Source organism: Dendrobates tinctorius, unplaced genomic scaffold (assembly GCF_039654945.1).
Source record: "Dendrobates tinctorius isolate UK_male_01 unplaced genomic scaffold, ASM3965494v1 ptg000236l, whole genome shotgun sequence".
In the NCBI taxonomy this organism is placed as follows: domain Eukaryota; kingdom Metazoa; phylum Chordata; class Amphibia; order Anura; family Dendrobatidae; genus Dendrobates; species Dendrobates tinctorius.
In genome coordinates, this window is record NW_027361903.1 from 3,854,470 (window position 1) to 3,873,481 (window position 19,012).

At 47.4% G+C, this 19,012-nt stretch overlaps 1 protein-coding gene across 19 annotated transcripts in view; it reads left to right on the plus strand.

Annotated features, from left to right (window-relative positions):
* The window catches only part of ABLIM1 (actin binding LIM protein 1), a 320,476-nt gene that overhangs the window by 183,382 nt on the left and 118,082 nt on the right, over positions 1–19,012 (plus strand). For all 19 annotated transcript variants that reach the window (XM_073556604.1, XM_073556597.1, XM_073556595.1 and 16 more), the window contains exons 4-6: positions 13–125; positions 8,935–9,061; positions 9,683–9,776. In XM_073556604.1, coding sequence (XP_073412705.1) covers positions 13–125; positions 8,935–9,061; positions 9,683–9,776 — 334 coding nt within the window. The remainder of the gene's footprint in view (positions 1–12; positions 126–8,934; positions 9,062–9,682; positions 9,777–19,012) is intronic.

Sequence of the window (19,012 nt, forward strand, 5' to 3'; positions counted from 1 at the left end):
CTTCCCCGGCAGGCGTCCGTTCCCACCCGGAGATCGAGTAACGTTCAATGGGAGAGACTGCCTGTGCCAGGCGTGCGCTGCCCAACCAATGTCTCCAGGAGCCAAGGAGCTGTCGGCCCCCAGCAGTAAGTGCCCTCAAAATTGTATATGACGATTAAAGGCGAATCCACCCTAATGTGCGAGCTCAGGGGGAGCCCAAGGTGGAGATCAGCAGCTGCTGCTATTGCTGCAGGGAGCCTCCCTTCCTGCTGACCCTTTCCTTTCTGGCTGCTCCTCCCCTTCAGTGCTGCACGGATCCCCTTACCTTTTTTGCTGCTCCTCCTTGTCCTTGCTGCACGTCTCCTCCCTTATTCTGATGCTCCTCCCCCTCCCTGTTGCATGGCTCCTCTCTTAATTTTTCACTGCTTCTCCACTTTTCTACTGCATTGCTCCTCCCTTCTTTTCTAGCAGCTCCTCCCTATCCTTATGGCTCCTCCCTTTCTCTGCTGCCCCTTTCTTGCTGCTTCTCGTCTTCTATGGTTACTGCTGCTCCTTCCCTTTTCTGATTTCCATCTGCTCCACCGTTTAAGCTGACCCTACCCGATTTCTTGCTGCTCCTCCCCTTACCCACAGTTACTCCTTACGCTTGTTGTGGCTCCTCCCCTTCTCTTCTGTCTGTGGTCCTTCCCATTCTGTGTAACCACTCCCCTTCTCTGCTCTTTGGCTGCTCCTCCACTTTTCTGTGGCTCCTCCCTTTTTTGCTGTCTGGCTGCTCCTCCCCTTCTCTGTGACTCCTCCCTTCTTAGTCTCCTCCCCTTCCCCCCACATACAGTATAGGACATTTGAGCGAGACAAACAAGCTACAGACCAGAACACGTTTTCTTATTTCATACTATCCCAATCCAAGTAGTATAGGGTGCTATAATAGCATAGGAAACGCTCAAATACGTAAACAAGAACCGAAAAAAGAAGATAGCACAAAGATCCCACATATAAAAATGGAAGATGTTTATTCAAAATACATATAAAATAGACACACAATTAAATAAGCAATTCCTTTATAGGCAAAGTTTGAAAAGTGAAAACAACAGGTGTATCACATCAGGTCCACCTTGATTTCAAAGGATGGGAGAGCAAGTTATGGCAAGAGAAAAAGAAAGCGCCAGTGCAAATAAATAATCCTATATAAGAACTGAACAAGTATCAATAATAGTCCATTCAGCAACAGGTAAAGACTACTTAGTCACATTCAAGTGTAACTAGTGCCAAAAACAAAAAATATTCAGACCAACAAAAATTGTTCAGTGCCTAAAAATAGTAAAAAGATGTAACAATGTATAAGACAATTATATATAAATTGTGTCACTATACCAATGTCAACAAGTGACACCTCTATGCCAAAAGTTGACCTTACCCATAGTCTCCAGTCAGGGACAAAGTGTGCACAGCCCCACTTGTGCGCAGTGTGACAGCTCCCGGAAGAAGCTCACGTGAAACGCGCGTCGGGGCTACGCACACTTGGTCCCTGACTGGAGACTATGGGTAAAGCAACTTTTGGCATGAAGGTGTCACTTGTTGACATTGGAATAGAGACACAATTTATATATAATTGTCTTATGTATTGTTACATCTTTTTACTATTTTTAGGCACTGAACAATTTTTGTTTGCCTCATTAGATTTTGTTTCTGGCACTAGTTATACTTGAATGTGACTTTAGGTAGTCCTTACCTTTTGCTGAATGGGCTACTATTGATACTTGTTCAGTTCTTATATAGGATTATTTATTTGCACTGGCACTTTTTTCCATTCTTATAGGACATTTGAGCGTTGAGTTGTACAGCAGATTCCTCCCTGTCTCTATAGCAACCAGACTGTCAATGTAACATCCACTGTTGCCAGGCAGCAGGTCCACAGTCACCAACCTGAGCTCAGTCTATCAAACTTGTGACTAAACTGAGGGTCAGACGCCCGGCAGGGCTTCCCCTTTTATGACTTTTACCTCTGCAGCCAAATAACTCGGATTTGAGAGAACCCCTTTAAGTCGCCCTTACCTGCTGCGGCCTCTGGATGCTCCTTGTCTTTGTGCTGACAACATCCAGGTGACCGTCGCTGTCGAGGATGAGCGGTGTCAGATGTCGGCCTCCGTAATGGCGGCAGCGGCATTTATCGTGTGTAAAATATTCCCAGAAGTCGCCACATTTCCAGCGTTCTCGCTCCGGGGAACATTGTGTGGATTATGGCTACAGAACTGCCCACATGGGGTCAACCTCGGGGGTCACAGAACTGCGGGGGGGGGGGCACAGAGGCGGGTACTGTGTGGTATCGCGAAACCGGTCATCCCCCCCGAGACACAGCATACGCGCACAATGCTCCAGGGCGAATAAACCCGAGGAAGCAGCAGCCCCCAAACATCAGCCCAAATTCAGAGGAAGGGCCCCCCCATAAACACATCCCATAAATATAAATATATATATATATATATATATATATATATATATATATATATATATAGTGGCAGGGCTAAGGGTCGTGTAATCGATGGGAGATATGTGTCTCATAAATGGCTTGTCTCCATAATGTAAGGCATAACAGATATTGCTGTATTACTATTGTTTGAAGGACCTGTGGTGAGGTCCCAGTCATGTGACCAGTCAGCTGCTGGGTTCGTGGCTGTGGCTACTCCCTTATACTGTGGCCTGCTCTTGAACCAGCTGTATGTGAGGGGTATACACCTCCTGAGTGCGCTGAGTCTCGCGGACTGAGCCTGAAGGAAAGGACATTCCATGTTACTTTGTCTCCTGAACTGAAGGCTGTTTATTTTGGTGATGTGCTGTTTGGTTTATGACGTAATAAACCGCATGAACTTTAAGCGAACCTGCCTCCTGTCTGTCTCCCGTCACACCTAAGCGAGCAGAATCCCTACAATTGGTGCTAGACGTGCGGGCAGAGTTCCCAGCAGAGACGTGAGACCGTTGCTGCATGTCCTGAGTAAAGTTTTCAGCAAGGCAGCAAGTTCTACCCGGAATAATGGAGGACCTGCTGAAACACCTGGTCCAGGCCCAGACACAGCAACAGGAGGCCAACAGGCTGTTCTTACAGCAGCTCCAGCAGAGCCAGCAGGAGCAACGGCAGCAGAGCCAGCAGGAGCAACGGCAGCAGAGCCAGCAGGAGCAACGGCAGCTGATGCAGCTTCTGGCAACCGCCATCCAGGAGGGCAGGACGAGCGCCCCAACCCCAGGTCGGGCTGATGCCACCGACGTCGAGAAGGCGGTAAGACGCGCATTACAAAAAATGACCCCTGAAGATGATGTGGAGGCCTTCCTGACGGTGTTTGAGAGGGTGGCTGAGAGGGAAAAACTTCAGCCAGAGCGGTGGGCAGAGGTACTGGCCCCTTACCTAACGGGGGAGCCCCAGAAGGCGTACTTTGACCTGACTGTACAAGACGCCAGAGAGTATCCCAAATTAAGAGCGGAAATTCTCGGACGCTTGGGGGTAACAATGACTACCAGGGCACAGCGAGTTCATCGCTGGGCCTATCACCGGGACAAACCGCCGCGCTCCCAAATGTTCAACCTGTTGCACCTGGTCCAGAAATGGCTGCAGCCAGAATCGTCTTCCCCGGCACAGATGGTAGAGCGAGTGGTCATGGATCGGTTTGTGCATTCTCTGCCGAGACTCCTACAGACTTGGGTTGCCCAGGGTGATCCCCAAAATGCCGATGAACTGGTTGGACTGGTCGAGAGATACCAGGGGATGGAAGGTTCCTTGGGGAAGCAGCCCATTCCATATTGGGGGTCCCAGCAGAGGGCGGAGTCCCAAAAAGGGGTGGTGCGTCCAAGGTCAAAAGGGGTGGGGGAGGCGGTGCCCAAGGTCCCCACGAGTGATATTATTTGCTGGAAGTGCCATGGGCCTGGACATATAGCTGCCCGTTGTTCCCAGACCACCGAGCAGATGGACTGCAGCATGGGACGCCGTAGTTCATACTACGCATATCCAGCTTGCAGTGTGAATTCGCCACCTAACGAGGGGCCACAAGCGTGTCCCGTGAAGGTGAACGGGCGAGCAGCAATGGCGCTTCTAGACTCCGGGAGCTTGGTGACCCTTGTGAGGGCCAGTTTTCCTCTCAATATACTCCCGGGTAAAAAGATTGGCGTTCGGTGCATACATGGCGATGCAAAGGACTACCCTATGGCCAGGGTGAACATTGAAGCGGCGAATGGCACCGAGTCGCATGAAGTTGGCGTTGTTCGAGATTTGTTGCATCCTATAATTATTGGCCGGGATTTCTGTCTGTTTTGGGATCTGTGGGGGAAGGGTTCTGAGTGTGCTAGCAAAAGCAGGGAACCAATCCACCCCAATGAGGTATCGCCATCACCAGAGGCAGACGGGTTTCCTTTATGTGTCCTTGTCGGGGATGAAGAGGAAGAGTCCCCTGTACCTGACATCCCGGGGGTTAGGGGTGGCTGGGGAGAATTTTGGGACTGCCCAACATAGGGACCCCACGCTGAGGGAAGCCTTTAACAATGTCACCGTCATTAATGGGGTTGCACAAGAGCCGGGAGCAGACACAAGGTTTCCCTATTTCATGTTGAGTGGGGAATTGTTGTACCAGGTCACGAAAATAAGGGAGGAGGTGGTAGAGCAGTTAATAGTACCAGGCCCTTATAGACGGAAAGTGTTGGACATGGCCCATTCACACATCTTGGGGGGACACCTGGGGGTGGAAAAAACGCAGGAACGGATTGTACAGAGGTTCTATTGGTCTGGGTGTCACCGGGAAATAGCAAACTATTGCAGGTCCTGCCCGACATGTCAGTTATCTGCCCCCACATCTCATTTTCGGAACCCTCTTGTGCCACTGCCCATTATTGAGGTGCCTTTTGAGAGAATTGCCATGGACTTGGTCGGTCCCTTAGTTAAATCAGCTCGGGGCCATCAGTATATATTAGTCATCCTGGACTATGCCACACGCTATCCTGAGGCCATTCCCCTGAGAAACTTCTCCGTGAAGAGTATAGCCCGCGAGCTGGTCCATGTGTTTTCCCGGACGGGTTTGCCGAAGGAGATCCTGACCGACCGGGGGACACCTTTTATGAGCAAGGTGATGAGGGAATTGTGCAGAGTCTTGCAAATCTCCCAGTTGAGGACTTCAGTGTACCATCTACAGTCAGATGGCCTTGTTGAGAGGTTTAACAAGACACTGAAGAGCATGCTGAGAAACGTCATAGAGAAAGATGGTAGAGACTGGGATTGTCTCTTACCGTATTTGCTGTTTTCTATCCGTGAAGTTCCCCAGGCCTCCACGGGGTTCTCGCCCTTCGAGCTTCTGTACGGCCGGCATCCGCGAGGTCTCCTAGATATAGCCAAGGAAACCTGGGATGCCGAAGTCACGCCCCACAGAAGCGTCATTTAGCATGTGGCACTGATGCAGCAGAGGGTTGTGAAAGTGATGCCCATTGTTAAAGAACATCTCCGCCAGGCACAAGAGGCTCAGGCCAGGGTCTACAACCGGTCAGCCAGAGTGAGGCAGTTCAATCCGGGAGACCGAGTTCTCGTGCTAATCCCGACGGTGGAGAGTAAGTTCTTGGCCAAGTGGCAAGGGCCATATGAGGTGGTGGAGACGCTGGGAGACGTAAATTACAAGATCCACCAACCCGGAAGACAGAAGTCATACCAGGTTTACCATGTCAACCTCATCAAGCCGTGGCAAGATAGAGAGCCTGCGGTAACTCCATGCTTGCTGGGCAACCTAGAAGGGGAGGTTGGAGCGGTTACCATAGCGGAGTCGCTATCGAAGGCCCAGAAACAGCAGTGCCGGGAGTTACTCCAAAAAAACAGGGACCTGTTCTCAGAGTTGCCGGGGTGCACGAAGGTGGTGGAGCATGACGTTCTGACCGAGCCAGATGTGCGGGTGAACCTGAAACCGTATCGTATTCCTGAGGCCCGGCGAGAGGTAATCTCCAAGGAGGTGCAACGTATGTTGAAACTCGGGGTCATTGAGGAATCCAAGAGCGGCTGGTCGAGCCCGATTGTCCTGGTCCTAAAACCTGATGGTGAATGGAGGGTCTGCAACGATTACCGGAAGCTGAATGAGGTCTCTAGTTCGACGCTTATCCCATGCCACGCGTTGATGAGCTCATCGAGAGACTTGGACCTGCCAGGTACATAACCACTTTGGATCTGACAAAGGGATACTGGCAGATCCCCATGGCACAGGAAGCCAAGGAGAAGACGGTATTCTCCACACCAGACGGGTGCTTCCAGTATGTCCGGATGCAGTTTGGCCTGCAGGGAGCTCCGGCAACCTTCCAGAGGGCTATGGATAGAATCCTTGCACCTCATAAGCTATATGCTGCCGCGTACCTGGATGATATCGTCATCTTTACCCCGGACTGGGAGTCTCACCTGGAAAAAGTCCAAGCAGTGTTTGACGCTCTAAGGGAGGCGGGGTTTACAATAAACCCGAAAAAGTGTGCCTTGGGTAAGGAAGGAAGCCAAGTACCTCGGATATGTAGTGGGGCGTGGCAAAATCAAACCCCAAATCAATAAAGTGGAGGCAATTCAAACATGGCCGAGACCTCTGTTAAAGAAGCAAGATAAAGCCTTCCTCGGGATTGTGGGATATTACAGGAGGTTCATCCCAAACTTCGCCACAATGGCTGCACCTCTAACTGATCTGCTTAAGGGGACAAAGTCAGTGATGGTCAGCTGGTCCGAAGAAGCACAGTCAGCCTTCCGAGAAATGAAGGGAGCTCTTTGTTAGCAACCCGTTTTGGTGGCCCCAGACAATAAGCGTGAATTTGTCCTCCAGACAGATGCCTCAGATGTCGGGGTAGGAGCAGTCCTTTCCCAAGAGATACCTGGGGAGGAGCATCCTGTTCTCTACTTGAGTAGGAAGTTGACTTCTTGTGAGACAAATTACTCACTTGTAGAGAAGGAGTGTTTGGCCATAAAATGGGCAGTGGATACATTACGGTACTACCTGGTGGGACGGAAGTTTAGGTTAATATCTGACCATGCCCCACTCAAGTGGATGAGGGAAACAAAGGGTAAGAATGCTAGGGTCACCCGCTGGTTCTTAGCCCTACAAGACTTCAGCTTCCATGTACAGCATAGGGCCGGGAAGCTACATGGTAATGCCGATGCCCTCTCAAGAATCCCTTGCCTGGTAGGTGAAAGTGCCAAGCCCCACAGCTTTAGGCAGAGGGGGGAGGTATGTGGCAGGGCTAAGGGTCGTGTAATCGATAGGAGATATGTGTCTCATAAATGGCTTGTCTCCATAATGTAAGGCATAACAAATATTGCTGTATTATTGTTTTGAAGGACCTGTGGTGAGGTCACAGTCATGTGACCAGTCAGCTGCTGGGTTCGTGGCTGTGGCTACACCCTTATAATGTGGCCTGCAAGGCAGCTGTATGTGAGGGGTATACACCTCCTGTGTGCGCTGAGTCTCGCGGACTGAGCCTGAAGGAAAGGACATTCCATGTTACTTTGTCTCCTGAACTGAAGGCTGTTTATTTTGGTGACGTGCTGTTTGGTTTATAACGTAATAAACCGCATGAACTTTAAGGGAACCTGCCTCCTGACTGTCTCCCGTCGCACCTTAGCGAGTAGAATCCCTACAATATATACAGCTCTGGCAAAAATGAAGAGACCGCTGCACAATGTTCAGTTTCTCTGATTTTTCTCTTTATATTTGTGAGTAAAATGTAAATTGCTCTTTTATTCTATAAACTTCTGACCACATGTCTCCGAATTTCCAAGCACTAAATTTTGGATTTATTTTCAGAAAATGAGAAATGGTCATAATAACAAAACAATGCCGACCTCAAATAATGCAAAGAAAACAAGGTCATAATCATTTAGACACAACAATACTAATGTTTTACCTCAGGAAGAGTTCAGAGATCAGTATTCTGTGGAATCCCCATGATTGTTAACCCCAGCTTTCCTGCGTCTCGGCTGCTTTCCACCAGTCTCTCACACGGCTTTTTGGTGACCTTATGCCGCTCCTGGTACACACATGTCAGCAGTTCTTCTTTGTCTGATGGCTTGTGACTCTCCATCTTCCTCTTGATTACATTCCAGAGGTTCTCAGTGGGGTTCAGGTCTGGAGATTGGGCGGCCATGACAGGGATTGGATGTGGTGGTCTCTTAATTTTTGCCAGAGCTGTATATGTCTATATTTGGGAATCTACTGTCCCATCCTGATCTTCATTTATAGTTTGTCTTATGCTACAGTCACCTCCAGAGCTGCAGTCACTATTCTGCTGTTACATCGTGTCTTATCCTCCAGTCACCTCCAGAGCTGCAGTCACTATTCTGTTGTTACATCATGTCTCCTCCTCCAGTCACCTCCAGAGCTGCGGTCACTATTCTGCTTGCAGTCAGCAATAATCAGCTCTGCGATGACATTCCTTGCTGCATTGTACTACTCTGCCCAGCATAAGGACTACTATTCCCAGGAAGCTCTACCACAAGCCTGGTCTTGCATCCGGACAACAGATAATAAACATGCAGAATTGTAAATGCAGCTTGGGATGTGACTAGAGCATGAGATGAGAATCAGATAATTGGAGTAAGGGATTTCCTGAGCTTTCTGATTCCATCATTTCTCCTGATTCCGCATCTCCGAGAGTCTCTCCTCCGGTTTCCAGTTTGTTGTTTGACATCTTTCCTGAGATCAAATAGAAATTGTTCCGCAAAAAATCCGGTCATACGGCAACGACCTGGACTGAGAAATAAGGAACTTCTGCCTCTAGGAGTAAAAGGATGAGCACAAAACTGAAGATTGGTCCAGATGCTTCAAGGGTTGGAGGGTTAGGGTCGTGTGAAGGGGTGTTACACTGTAAGAACAACATGGAGGAAGCATCTGCCGTGTGCTGAGCTTCTTACATGATTCTCTGTGTGCAGGGCGGTGATTTTGCTGAGTCTTTCTCTCCACTTGTTTGCAGGCTGCTCGGGCTGCGGCAGAGACATCAAGAATGGACAAGCGCTGCTGGCCCTGGACAAACAGTGGCACCTGGGCTGCTTCAAGTGCAAATCTTGCGGCAAGGTCCTGACCGGGGAATATATCAGCAAGTAAGGAAGGAATCATCACCCCCATCATCTTCTCATCCCTGTGTGTAGAGACCACACAACCTATACCGCAGCACCAGCAATTACTGCTGACAGCCTGCCTGTATACATGTGAGACGTTGTCAATCGCACCCCTGTGATGACATCACTGATATGATGAGACCACACCCCTTATACTCAAGCCCCGCCCTGATGATGACATCACTGATATAATGAGACCACACCCCTTATACTCCAGCTCCGCCCCTGGTGATGACATCACTGATATAATGAGACCACACCCCTTATACTCCAGCTCCGCCCCTGGTGATGACATCACTGATATAATGAGACCACACCCCTTATACTCCAGCTCCGCCCCCGGTGATGACATCACTGATATAATGATGAGACCACACCCCTTATTTTCCAGCTCCGCCCTGATGATGACATCACTGATATAATGATGAGATCACACCCCTTATACTTCAGCCCCGCCCCCGGTGATGACATCACTGATATAATGAGACCACACCCCTTATACTCCAGCACCGCCCCTCACCTATCACTGCTATATACAGGAGAGGTTCAGTGCTGCCCCCCAGTGGTGACATTGATTGCGCGCTGATCTTCTTGTTTTCTCAGGGACGCGTCTCCGTACTGTGAGAAGGATTATCAGCTCCTCTTCGGGGTGAAGTGTGAGGCTTGTCATGAGTTCATCACAGGGAAGGTTCTGGAGGTAACGTCTCGTCTTCTCGTTCTGTTCCTTATTGGGGGTTGTGAGGGTGGATGGAGGCGGCAGATGATGGGATCCGGTTACAGGAGCTTCACGAGGTTCAAGAACTAAATGTTTTTCCACTTTGGAGATTATTTGAAGAACATTTGGTTTAGAATTGTCACCATTTTCAATATCTGTGATTGCTGTCAATGAATCTTTTCTATTTCTCACATCTGAGGGTTTGTTACAATTGTAACCAGCCTTGGAGAATTCTCTAATGATCCCGGACTCCCGACTGATACATTGTAACAAACGATCAGGACAGGAGAGATTTGTGAGACTGATGAGTGCTGGATGAAACTAACAGTTTCTATTTCTTAAATGAAAGCACAGATTTTACAAATTAAATACAAAGTGTTTGTGGAAGCTGCAAATCTCTTTATTCTCCATTCGTTAAATCCGGTTTATCCTGTGTCGTCAGTGGATCCATTAATCCTTCACATGGTGCTGTACACTGGTGACAGGTGCCCATTACTAATGCCCACTGAGCCTGGCAGGATGGACACGTATCCCGAGTGCCCCTTACTAATGCCCACTGAGCCTGGCAGGATGGACACGTATCCCGAGTGCCCATTACTAATTCCCACTGAGCCTGGCAGGATGGACACGTATCCCGAGTGCCCATTACTAATGCCCACTGAGCCTGGCAGGATGGACACGTATCCCGAGTGCCCCTTACTAATGCCCACTGAGCTTGGCAGGATGGACATGTATCCCGAGTGCCCATTACTAATTCCCACTGAGCCTGGCAGGATGGGCACGTATCCCGAGTGCCCCTTACTAATGCCCACTGAGCCTGGCAGGATGGGCACGTATCCCGAGTGCCCCTTTCTAATGCCCACTGAGCCTGGCAGGATGGGTACATATCCCGAGAGCCCCTTACTAATGCCCACTGAGCCTGGCAGGATGCGTACATATCCCGAGAGCCCCTTACTAATGTCCACTGAGCCTGGCAGGATGGGCACGTATCCCGAGTGCCCCTTACTAATGCCCACTGAGCCTGGCAGGATGGGCACATATCCCGAGTGCCCCTTACTAATGCCCATTGGGCCTGGCAGGATGGGCACATATCCCGAGTGCCCCTTACTAATCCCCACTGAGCCTGGCAGGATGGACCCAGCAGTAATTAACATCTGTTCTAGGCTGCAGGTCTCATAAAGATGATAGCATGTTTCCAGGCTGCAGCTCTTCACAAAGGTCACAACCTATGTTATCCTGAGAAGAGTTTTCCTGGTCCCTGTCCCCAGGGGGCCTTCCTGAGAACACACACGGAATTGGAAACATTTCACACCTCCTAGTGTCTTTGAAGGGGAGACGCCAAATTGCAGCCTGACAGTATTGAGAAAGAAAAGTTGTATAAACAGCGTTCAGAGAAAAATAATGTATTGATTGGTGGAGCAGCCAGAGTCCAGTCACAAACCAGCAATTAGAATATTTACCTGAGAGGTTGGTCCAGAAATCTGATCTCCAGGTTAAATCTATAAATTAGGCCTCTACATAAAGAAAGCTGTTCACAGACTGAGGGACAGCCAAGTTTTATGAATGGGCCACCGAGGAGGAGAGAGCGCAATAGGCTATACCACCATAACACCGGAGATTGCAGACCCCTGATCTTAACAACACAACTAGCAGTAGCCGTGGAGCGTTCCTACGTTGCCCTAGACGCTTCGTCACAGCCGGAGGACTAACTAAGCCTAAAAACAGAAAGGTGAAATCTAAACTGCCGCGGAGCAGATCCCCAAAGGAATAGACAGCCCCCAAACATATATTGTCGGTGAGACAAGATGAAGCACAAACACAGAAAGAAAATAGACTGAGCAAATGATGGTGCCCACACTGACTAGATAGGACAGGACAGAAAAGGCACTGTCTGCAATCACGCAAAAACCCTAACAATTACAACATGACTGATGTACAAAACTACTGAGGTTTGCACAAACCTCGCCCCCACTATATCAGCACTCTTGTGTGAACTGGTGGCTAGCAACAGGCTAATACAGCAGGGGACTGAGCAAACAAACACAAGATACAAAAATACAGGGCAGGAGCCAGCAGCCCCTGGGGGAGCAAGCTGACCCCTGACAGCAAGGCAAAATCAGATGCAAAGGGTTTAGCAAATGACACTTAGCTGGAAAATGCAGGATCAGGCAGGAGGCAGAAATCCTCAATAATCAAAGAAAGGAGTATGACCGGCAGCAACTGAGAGAAGTCTGCTTGCTTATGTAGTCCCAGTCACTACCCCCACTCCTCTAATTATCTTCTGAAGCTGTTGGGTTAACATCATGTTGACAAGCTCCACTACCAGAAGTATCCACCAGAGGGAGCCTTGCCTCAAAAGTCGGATTAAGAGAGTTCACAACAGCCAAGCTGGTGTGAGCCAATCCATATTCACAACCCCCCCCCCCCCGGGAGCAGACTGCAAGGTTTAGATATTTCTGTAAGGTTATCACTTTTATTTTATAACTGTTTTGCATATTTGTATGTCCCTTTTTATTTCCTTATTTTTTTATATCCTTTTATTGTAAGCACTGTACCTTTTGTATTCAAGCTTAAAACTTTAATAAGTTTAAACCTTGTGTGCTCTAAAGAATCCATAGCCTTCGAGTGTGTGCTCCTGGTGATTGGCACTTAGTAGTAGTAATATTTCTGGGACTCCTCCCTCGAGTGTCCGGGGATTGGTGGCAGCGTGTATGAAGTGGAGTCCATGGTCTGTGTCGGGGTGTGATTTATGCTCCCATTGCAGCATAGGACAGAGGTTGAATGCTGGACTGAGTGAGAGGAGATAGATTAACCCTTACAGGCGCAACCCCAAGTCACGTGCTGAGAAGCCGGTACACGACAAATTTGTGAGCCTGGCAGAATGGGCACATATCCGAAGTGCCTCTTATTAATGACCACTGAGCCTGGCAGGATGGGCACGTATCTGTTACTGACATGTAATAAGCCGCTTCCTGTCTGGGAATCTTACGCCATTAGCGGTGTCCGTAACATTATGATCCCGCCATCGTCCCCTCCCCCACATCTCCCAGTCTTCTGATATTTGTGTGACATTCCGCCCTGTGGCGCGACCGGGGGGTTTGGTCGTTATTTCTCAGTTGTTGTGAAGATTGGAGCGGTTTGCGAACTTTACCGCAATGTGGCAGCCGGATCTAAAGTATTAATATTTCCAATTCATTATTGTTATGAAACTTATAAGTAAGGGAGGAATTGTGCAATGTGTGTGGTGCACCGCACACACGTCACCAGCAGGCGGCAGCAGAGTGCAGCTTGTGTTCTCAATGAGCATAGGTTATATCCATACAGTGAATTTTACAATACATTTTATTTATTTTATTCATTTATATAGCGCCATTAATTCCACAGCCCTTACAGACATTATCATCGTGTCCCCGATAGGGAATTTAGATTGTGAGCCCCATCAGTATGTCTTTGGAATGTGGGAGGAAACCGGAGAACCCGGAGGAAACCCACAAAACACGGGGAGAACATACAAACTCCTTGCAAATGTTGTCCTTGGTGGGATTTGAACGCAGGACTGCAAGGCTGCAGTGCTAACCACTGAGCCACCGTACAGTGCTAACCACTGAGCCACCGTACAGTACTAACCACTGAGCCACCATACAGTGCTAACCACTGAGCCACCATACAGTGCTAACCACTGAGCCACAGTGCCACTCCTATATATCGGCTATTACTTATACTGCTACATGTGAATGGGAATCTGTATAGCTAATACAATGCCCTGATAAAGTATTTTCCCCTCCATTATTTTTTGGTGCGACTGAATTTCACTTGATGCTGATCATGATTTCTGGCTGCATTTATTAAAGCATTTTGTGGTAGTGTAGAATGCACAGTCCCGACATGTATGTGGTATATATGTGTGTACATGTACTGTAGATAAAAATTAATGCTGGTTTTTAAAATTCTAATAAGTTGGGTAATAGCTATAAAAATTTTGCCTGCACCTTCAGTATCTGCCCACTGGGTGGCAGCATATTTTGTTTCCTTGTATTTTCTGAATCTGCCCACCAGGTGGCAGCATGCACTTGGCAGATTCATCTGCAGCTCTCATCTGACCACAGGGTTGTGTAGTTGAGCAGATTGTCAGGAGATCCATTATCAGAGGGATCCGCCACAATCTACTGCTTAAAGGGACGGCTTATTCATCTTCCAGTGTCAGGATAGAGCAGCACTGGGCCTGTTGGAATTGAAGCCCTTTAAGGCTGGAGTCAGATTATCAGGCAGTTTCATGAAATGAATATAGAAGTAGATCCTAAGGAAAAAAATAGAATCTAAAGGAAGGATCTCTTGTGTGTAGTGTGAGATCTGCCCTTGTGTCCATAGTGGGTGTCATGGGGCGGCCGGCGGAGGAGTATTGATCAGAGGTAGCGATGTGACCCGTTCGCTTCTCTCGGCCGTGACCCTGTTCTTATTGATGACGTTTTCTGTAGGATTTTGGCTGAATATTGAGGTTTCCTCGTCTCCAGATCCGCAGCTGATCTCCATGTGTATTTATCCCCCCGTCATCCATTTCCATGGAGACGCCGCTCCGGGCCCCTTCCCTGGACCCCTGCAGAACACGGACCAGAAATACTTGCGATTCGGCCCTTTCCTGCTTGTTCTCGATGGGAGATTTCCCTCAGGCCGATCCCGCAGTGTAGACATGGCCGACACATTGTATCCCTGAGTCTGACCGGTATATAGCGGCGGAGGGAAGCGTATATTTACTGTGCACGTCCGTTAATCCGCTACCTGTGGTCTCCATCTGCTAATCCGGCACTGCTCACAGATGAGGCGGACGGCGGCTGCCCGGACCCGAAGCTTCTCACAGCAGAGGGTTTGTGACACCATCATCCGGACTCTAGACTGATACATTGGAGCAAATGATCAGAGCAGGAGAGCTGAGCGCATAGAGGACTGTCTACACTGTAACAGACCCTCCGCTGTAGAAGGTATTAGGCCAGTGCAGGTTGTCGCGGGGCCGTAGATCGATGCTGCCGGGCCGACACGAGACATCAGTTATCATCTGCTACAAATAGAAAACTCCAAACTTGTACCGTGCGCGGCAGAGTTTCCACCTCGTGACCTGCGGGACGTCAATATATGAAGGTTCATCTGGCAGCCGTGACCGCTGTCTGGCGATTACCACTCTGGGGCCATCTGGCCTCTTAGGGGTTAATCATTATATCTCGGTGTCCCGGTTGGCTCAGCAGCAATTATTTCAGGCGTCTTTCAATGCTTTATTTCAGTCTTCCTCATTAAACTCAAGAAAATTATGGGATTAAACATTTAGACGTATTTGTGACCCAGATGTAATTATTACATTACAACCTGGTGTAAAATGACGTTCTGACCAGATAATGGGAAGCAGGGCATTCTGGGAGATTTCAGGTGTGAAAATGTGTAATTGTAAGTGCAGCCCTAGAGCAGAACCTGCTGTGACGCTGTCATGATTTCCTGCAGCCACCACTAGGGGGAGCTCCCTGTATACAGAGATACATGATAAGAACCTGTCTGCAGCCACCACGAGGGGGAGCTCCCTGTATACAGAGATACATGATAAGATTCTGTCTGCAGTCACCACTAGGGGGAGCTCCCTGTATACAGAGATACATGATAAGATTCTGTCTGCAGCCACGACTAAAACCAGGGGAAGAGTCTTGAGGAGATCATTTGCATATTCCCAGTGCCTTCTGGGATAAGTGAAGAGTCTCCGCGAGCTCAACGATCACTGGGTTTTGGCCGTTGCAGCTGAAAAGAGGAAATTGGAAAAACCGCGCGCCGATAATTTGGCTCATCTTTCATCGTTTTTAAGAAATCTCAAGATGGAAGAGGCCAGGAGCCATTTGGTGAGCTGCATTTCTTGCTACATGTTCACAGACTTCCAGTGGAAAAGCCAAACTTCACATGCCACAAATGCAAGCTTGTGTCCCTGCTGGAGGAAAAGTTGCAAAATCTCGAAGAGAGGTTAGCTACGTTGAAGATCATTAAGGAAGGTGAAGAGTTCTTGGACAGAGCAGAATTATCTCTTCATGTTACAGAAAGAGAAGAAATTCGAAGTGCACCTGAAGAAACAGAGGAATGGAGACATGTGACCCAGAGAAGCAGGAGGATCAGGAGGCAGTCAGCACCCATACTGCTCAGGAACCAGTACCAGGCTCTCACGCAGGAAAACGATGAAGAAATACATCAGGATAAGACTTTGCCAACAAACAGCAACCTTGTACGCCCTCAGAGTCCTCCTGGATGGAGAAAGAAAAATGTTGTGAAGAAGAAACGGAGAGTGGTGGTCATGGGGGATTCCCTGCTGAGAGGAACAGAGGCCGCTATCTGCAGACCGGATATAACTTCAAGAGAAATGTGTTGTCTTCCAGGTGCAAAAATTAAAGATGTGTCTGACAGGATATCAGGACTCTTCAGACCTACAGATGACTACCCATTCCTGCTACTACATGTGGGGACAAATGACACCGCAAGAAACGACCTGGAAACCATCTGCAGAGACTTTGAAGACTTAGGCAAGAAAGTGAAAGAACTGGGAGCGCAGGTGGTCTTCTCTTCCATCCTCCCAGTGGATGGCCATGGAACAAGGCGGTGGAATAAGATTCTGCAGGTGAACAACTGGCTACGTCGATGGTGCCGTCAGCAACGATTTGGATTTCTGGATCACGGAGTGAACTACTTATACGATGGACTACTTGCTAGAGATGGGGTGCACCTTACGAAGACTGGAAAGCAGGTATTTGGAAGTCGCCTTGCTACACTTGTAAGGAGAGCTTTAAACTAGAACAACATGGGAAGGGAAGCAAAAGACCAGAAAAAGCCATACACCTGACAAATGCTACTGAGAACTCTGCTATTAGAAGTGGAAAGGAAGAACAAAGACGAAAGAATCTAATTAATAAAAATATTGGAGAAAGAGAAACCAATCACAAACTAAAATGTTTCTATACTAATGCACAAAGCATGGGCAACAAACAAGGAGAATTGGAACTACTAACACAGGAAAAGAAATATGATGTCATTGGAATCACTGAAACTTGGTGGGACAATACACATGATTGGAATACAAGACTAGAAGGATACAACTTATTTGCAAGAAACAGACTTGATAAACGAGGAGGGGGTGTCGCATTGTATGTTAGAAACGCGTATATCTGCACAGAGATTGAAGCTTCAGAGACTGGGAGTTCTGTGGAAACTGTTTGGGTAAGAATACAAGGACAGAACAATGGAAAGGACACCATTGTAGGCATTTACTACAGGCCGCCTGTGCAAGCTGAAGATATGGATGAACTCTTTATGCATCAGATGGCCAAGTTCTCCAAAAAATATGACATAGTTGTCATGGGAGATTTCAACTATCCAGACATTTGTTGGGAATCTCTCTCAGGCAAAACTAACAGGTCAAGGAAATTCTTATCCTCTCTTGCTGACAACTTTATCTTCCAAAAGGTAGGGGAGAAAACAAGGGGAACTGCTACCTTGGATCTAATCCTTATAAACAGGGAGGAAATGGTTGAGGAGGTAAAAGTGGCTGGGACCCTAGGAGGTAGCGACCATGCTATTTTAGAATTTTGGATTACTAGAGGTGGAAGACCTGTGAAGACTCAGACGTCAAGGTTAGATTTCAGAAAGGCAGATTTTAAGGGATTCAGAAAGAGAATTGGAGGGATCCAATGGCTGGATATCCTTAAAGACAAAAATGTCCAGGAAGGATGGGAAATCTTGAAAAATGAAATTCTCAAAGCACAGTTGTTAACAATTCCGAAAAGAGGGAAGAATAGGAAGCATTTAAGGAAACCAGGATGGATGAACACAGAACTTAAGCACATGCTAAAAAGGAAGAAAAAAATGTTTATAAAATGGAAAGAGGGAGGCATATCTAAAGAAGAATATAATGCTGTCTGCAGAACCTGCAGGGCACAAATCAGATTATCTAAAGATGAAAATGAACTGAGGCTTGCAAGAGATGTCAAAAGCAATAATAAAGGATTTTGGGGATATGTCAAAAGTAAAAGAAAAGTCAAAGATGCTATAGGATTTTTACAGGATGAAAATGATGAAATGGTAAGACAGGATGTTGAGAAGGCTGAACTTTTAAATTCCTATTTTGCATCTGTTTTCTCTAAGAAAGGAAATGCAACATCATCTGTTATTCACTGTCCTATTAAAGGAATAGAAGAATCCAGGATATCTATAAACAGAAAGATAGTGAGGAAACACTTAGCTAACCTAAATGAATTCAAGTCTCCAGGTCCAGATGAATTACACCCCAGAGTACTGAAGGAGATAGCAGAAGAAATTTTTGAACCCCTCTCCATAATCTTTGAAAATTCTTGGAGAACAGGAGAAGTGCCAGAAGACTGGAGAAGAGCAAATGTTGTTCCTATCTTCAAAAAGGGGAAGAAGGTGGACCCAGGCAACTATAGGCCGGTGAGTCTGACTTCTATACCAGGAAAGATCTTTGAACAAATTATTAAACAACATGTATGTCAATACCTGGATAAGAATGAAGTGATTAAACAGAGTCAGCATGGGTTTCTAACTAATAAGTCATGTCAGACTAACTTAATTTCCTTCTATGACGGTATCACTGATTGGGTGGATCAAGGAAATGCTGTAGATATAGTATATCTTGACTTCAGCAAAGCATTTGACAAAGTCTCTCATACAATCCTTATTGAAAAAATGACTAAGTATGGAATGGACAAGGCAACTGTTAGGTGGATTCATAACTGGCTTAGTGATCGGACCCAAAGAGTGGTCGTAAATGGCTGCACATCCAGTTGGAAGAATGTCTCAAGTGGGGTACCACAGGGCTCTGTCCTGGGCCCTGTATTGTTCAACATCTTTATCAACGATTTAGATGAAGGAATTGAGGGTAAACTGATTAAATTTGCTGATGACACAAAGCTAGGAGGGATAGCTAATACTAGAGAAGAGAGGATTCAAAAAGATTTAAATAAACTGGAGAAGTGGGCAGCAACTAACAGAATGGTTTTTAACAGGGAGAAATGCAAAGTACTACATCTGGGCAATAAAAATGAAAAAAGCATATATAGAATGGGAGGAATAGGGCTAAGTGACAGCACATGTGAAAAAGACTTGGGTATACTAATAGATCACAGACTGAATATGAGTCAACAGTGTGATGCAGCAGCAAAAAAGGCAAATGCAATTCTAGGATGTAT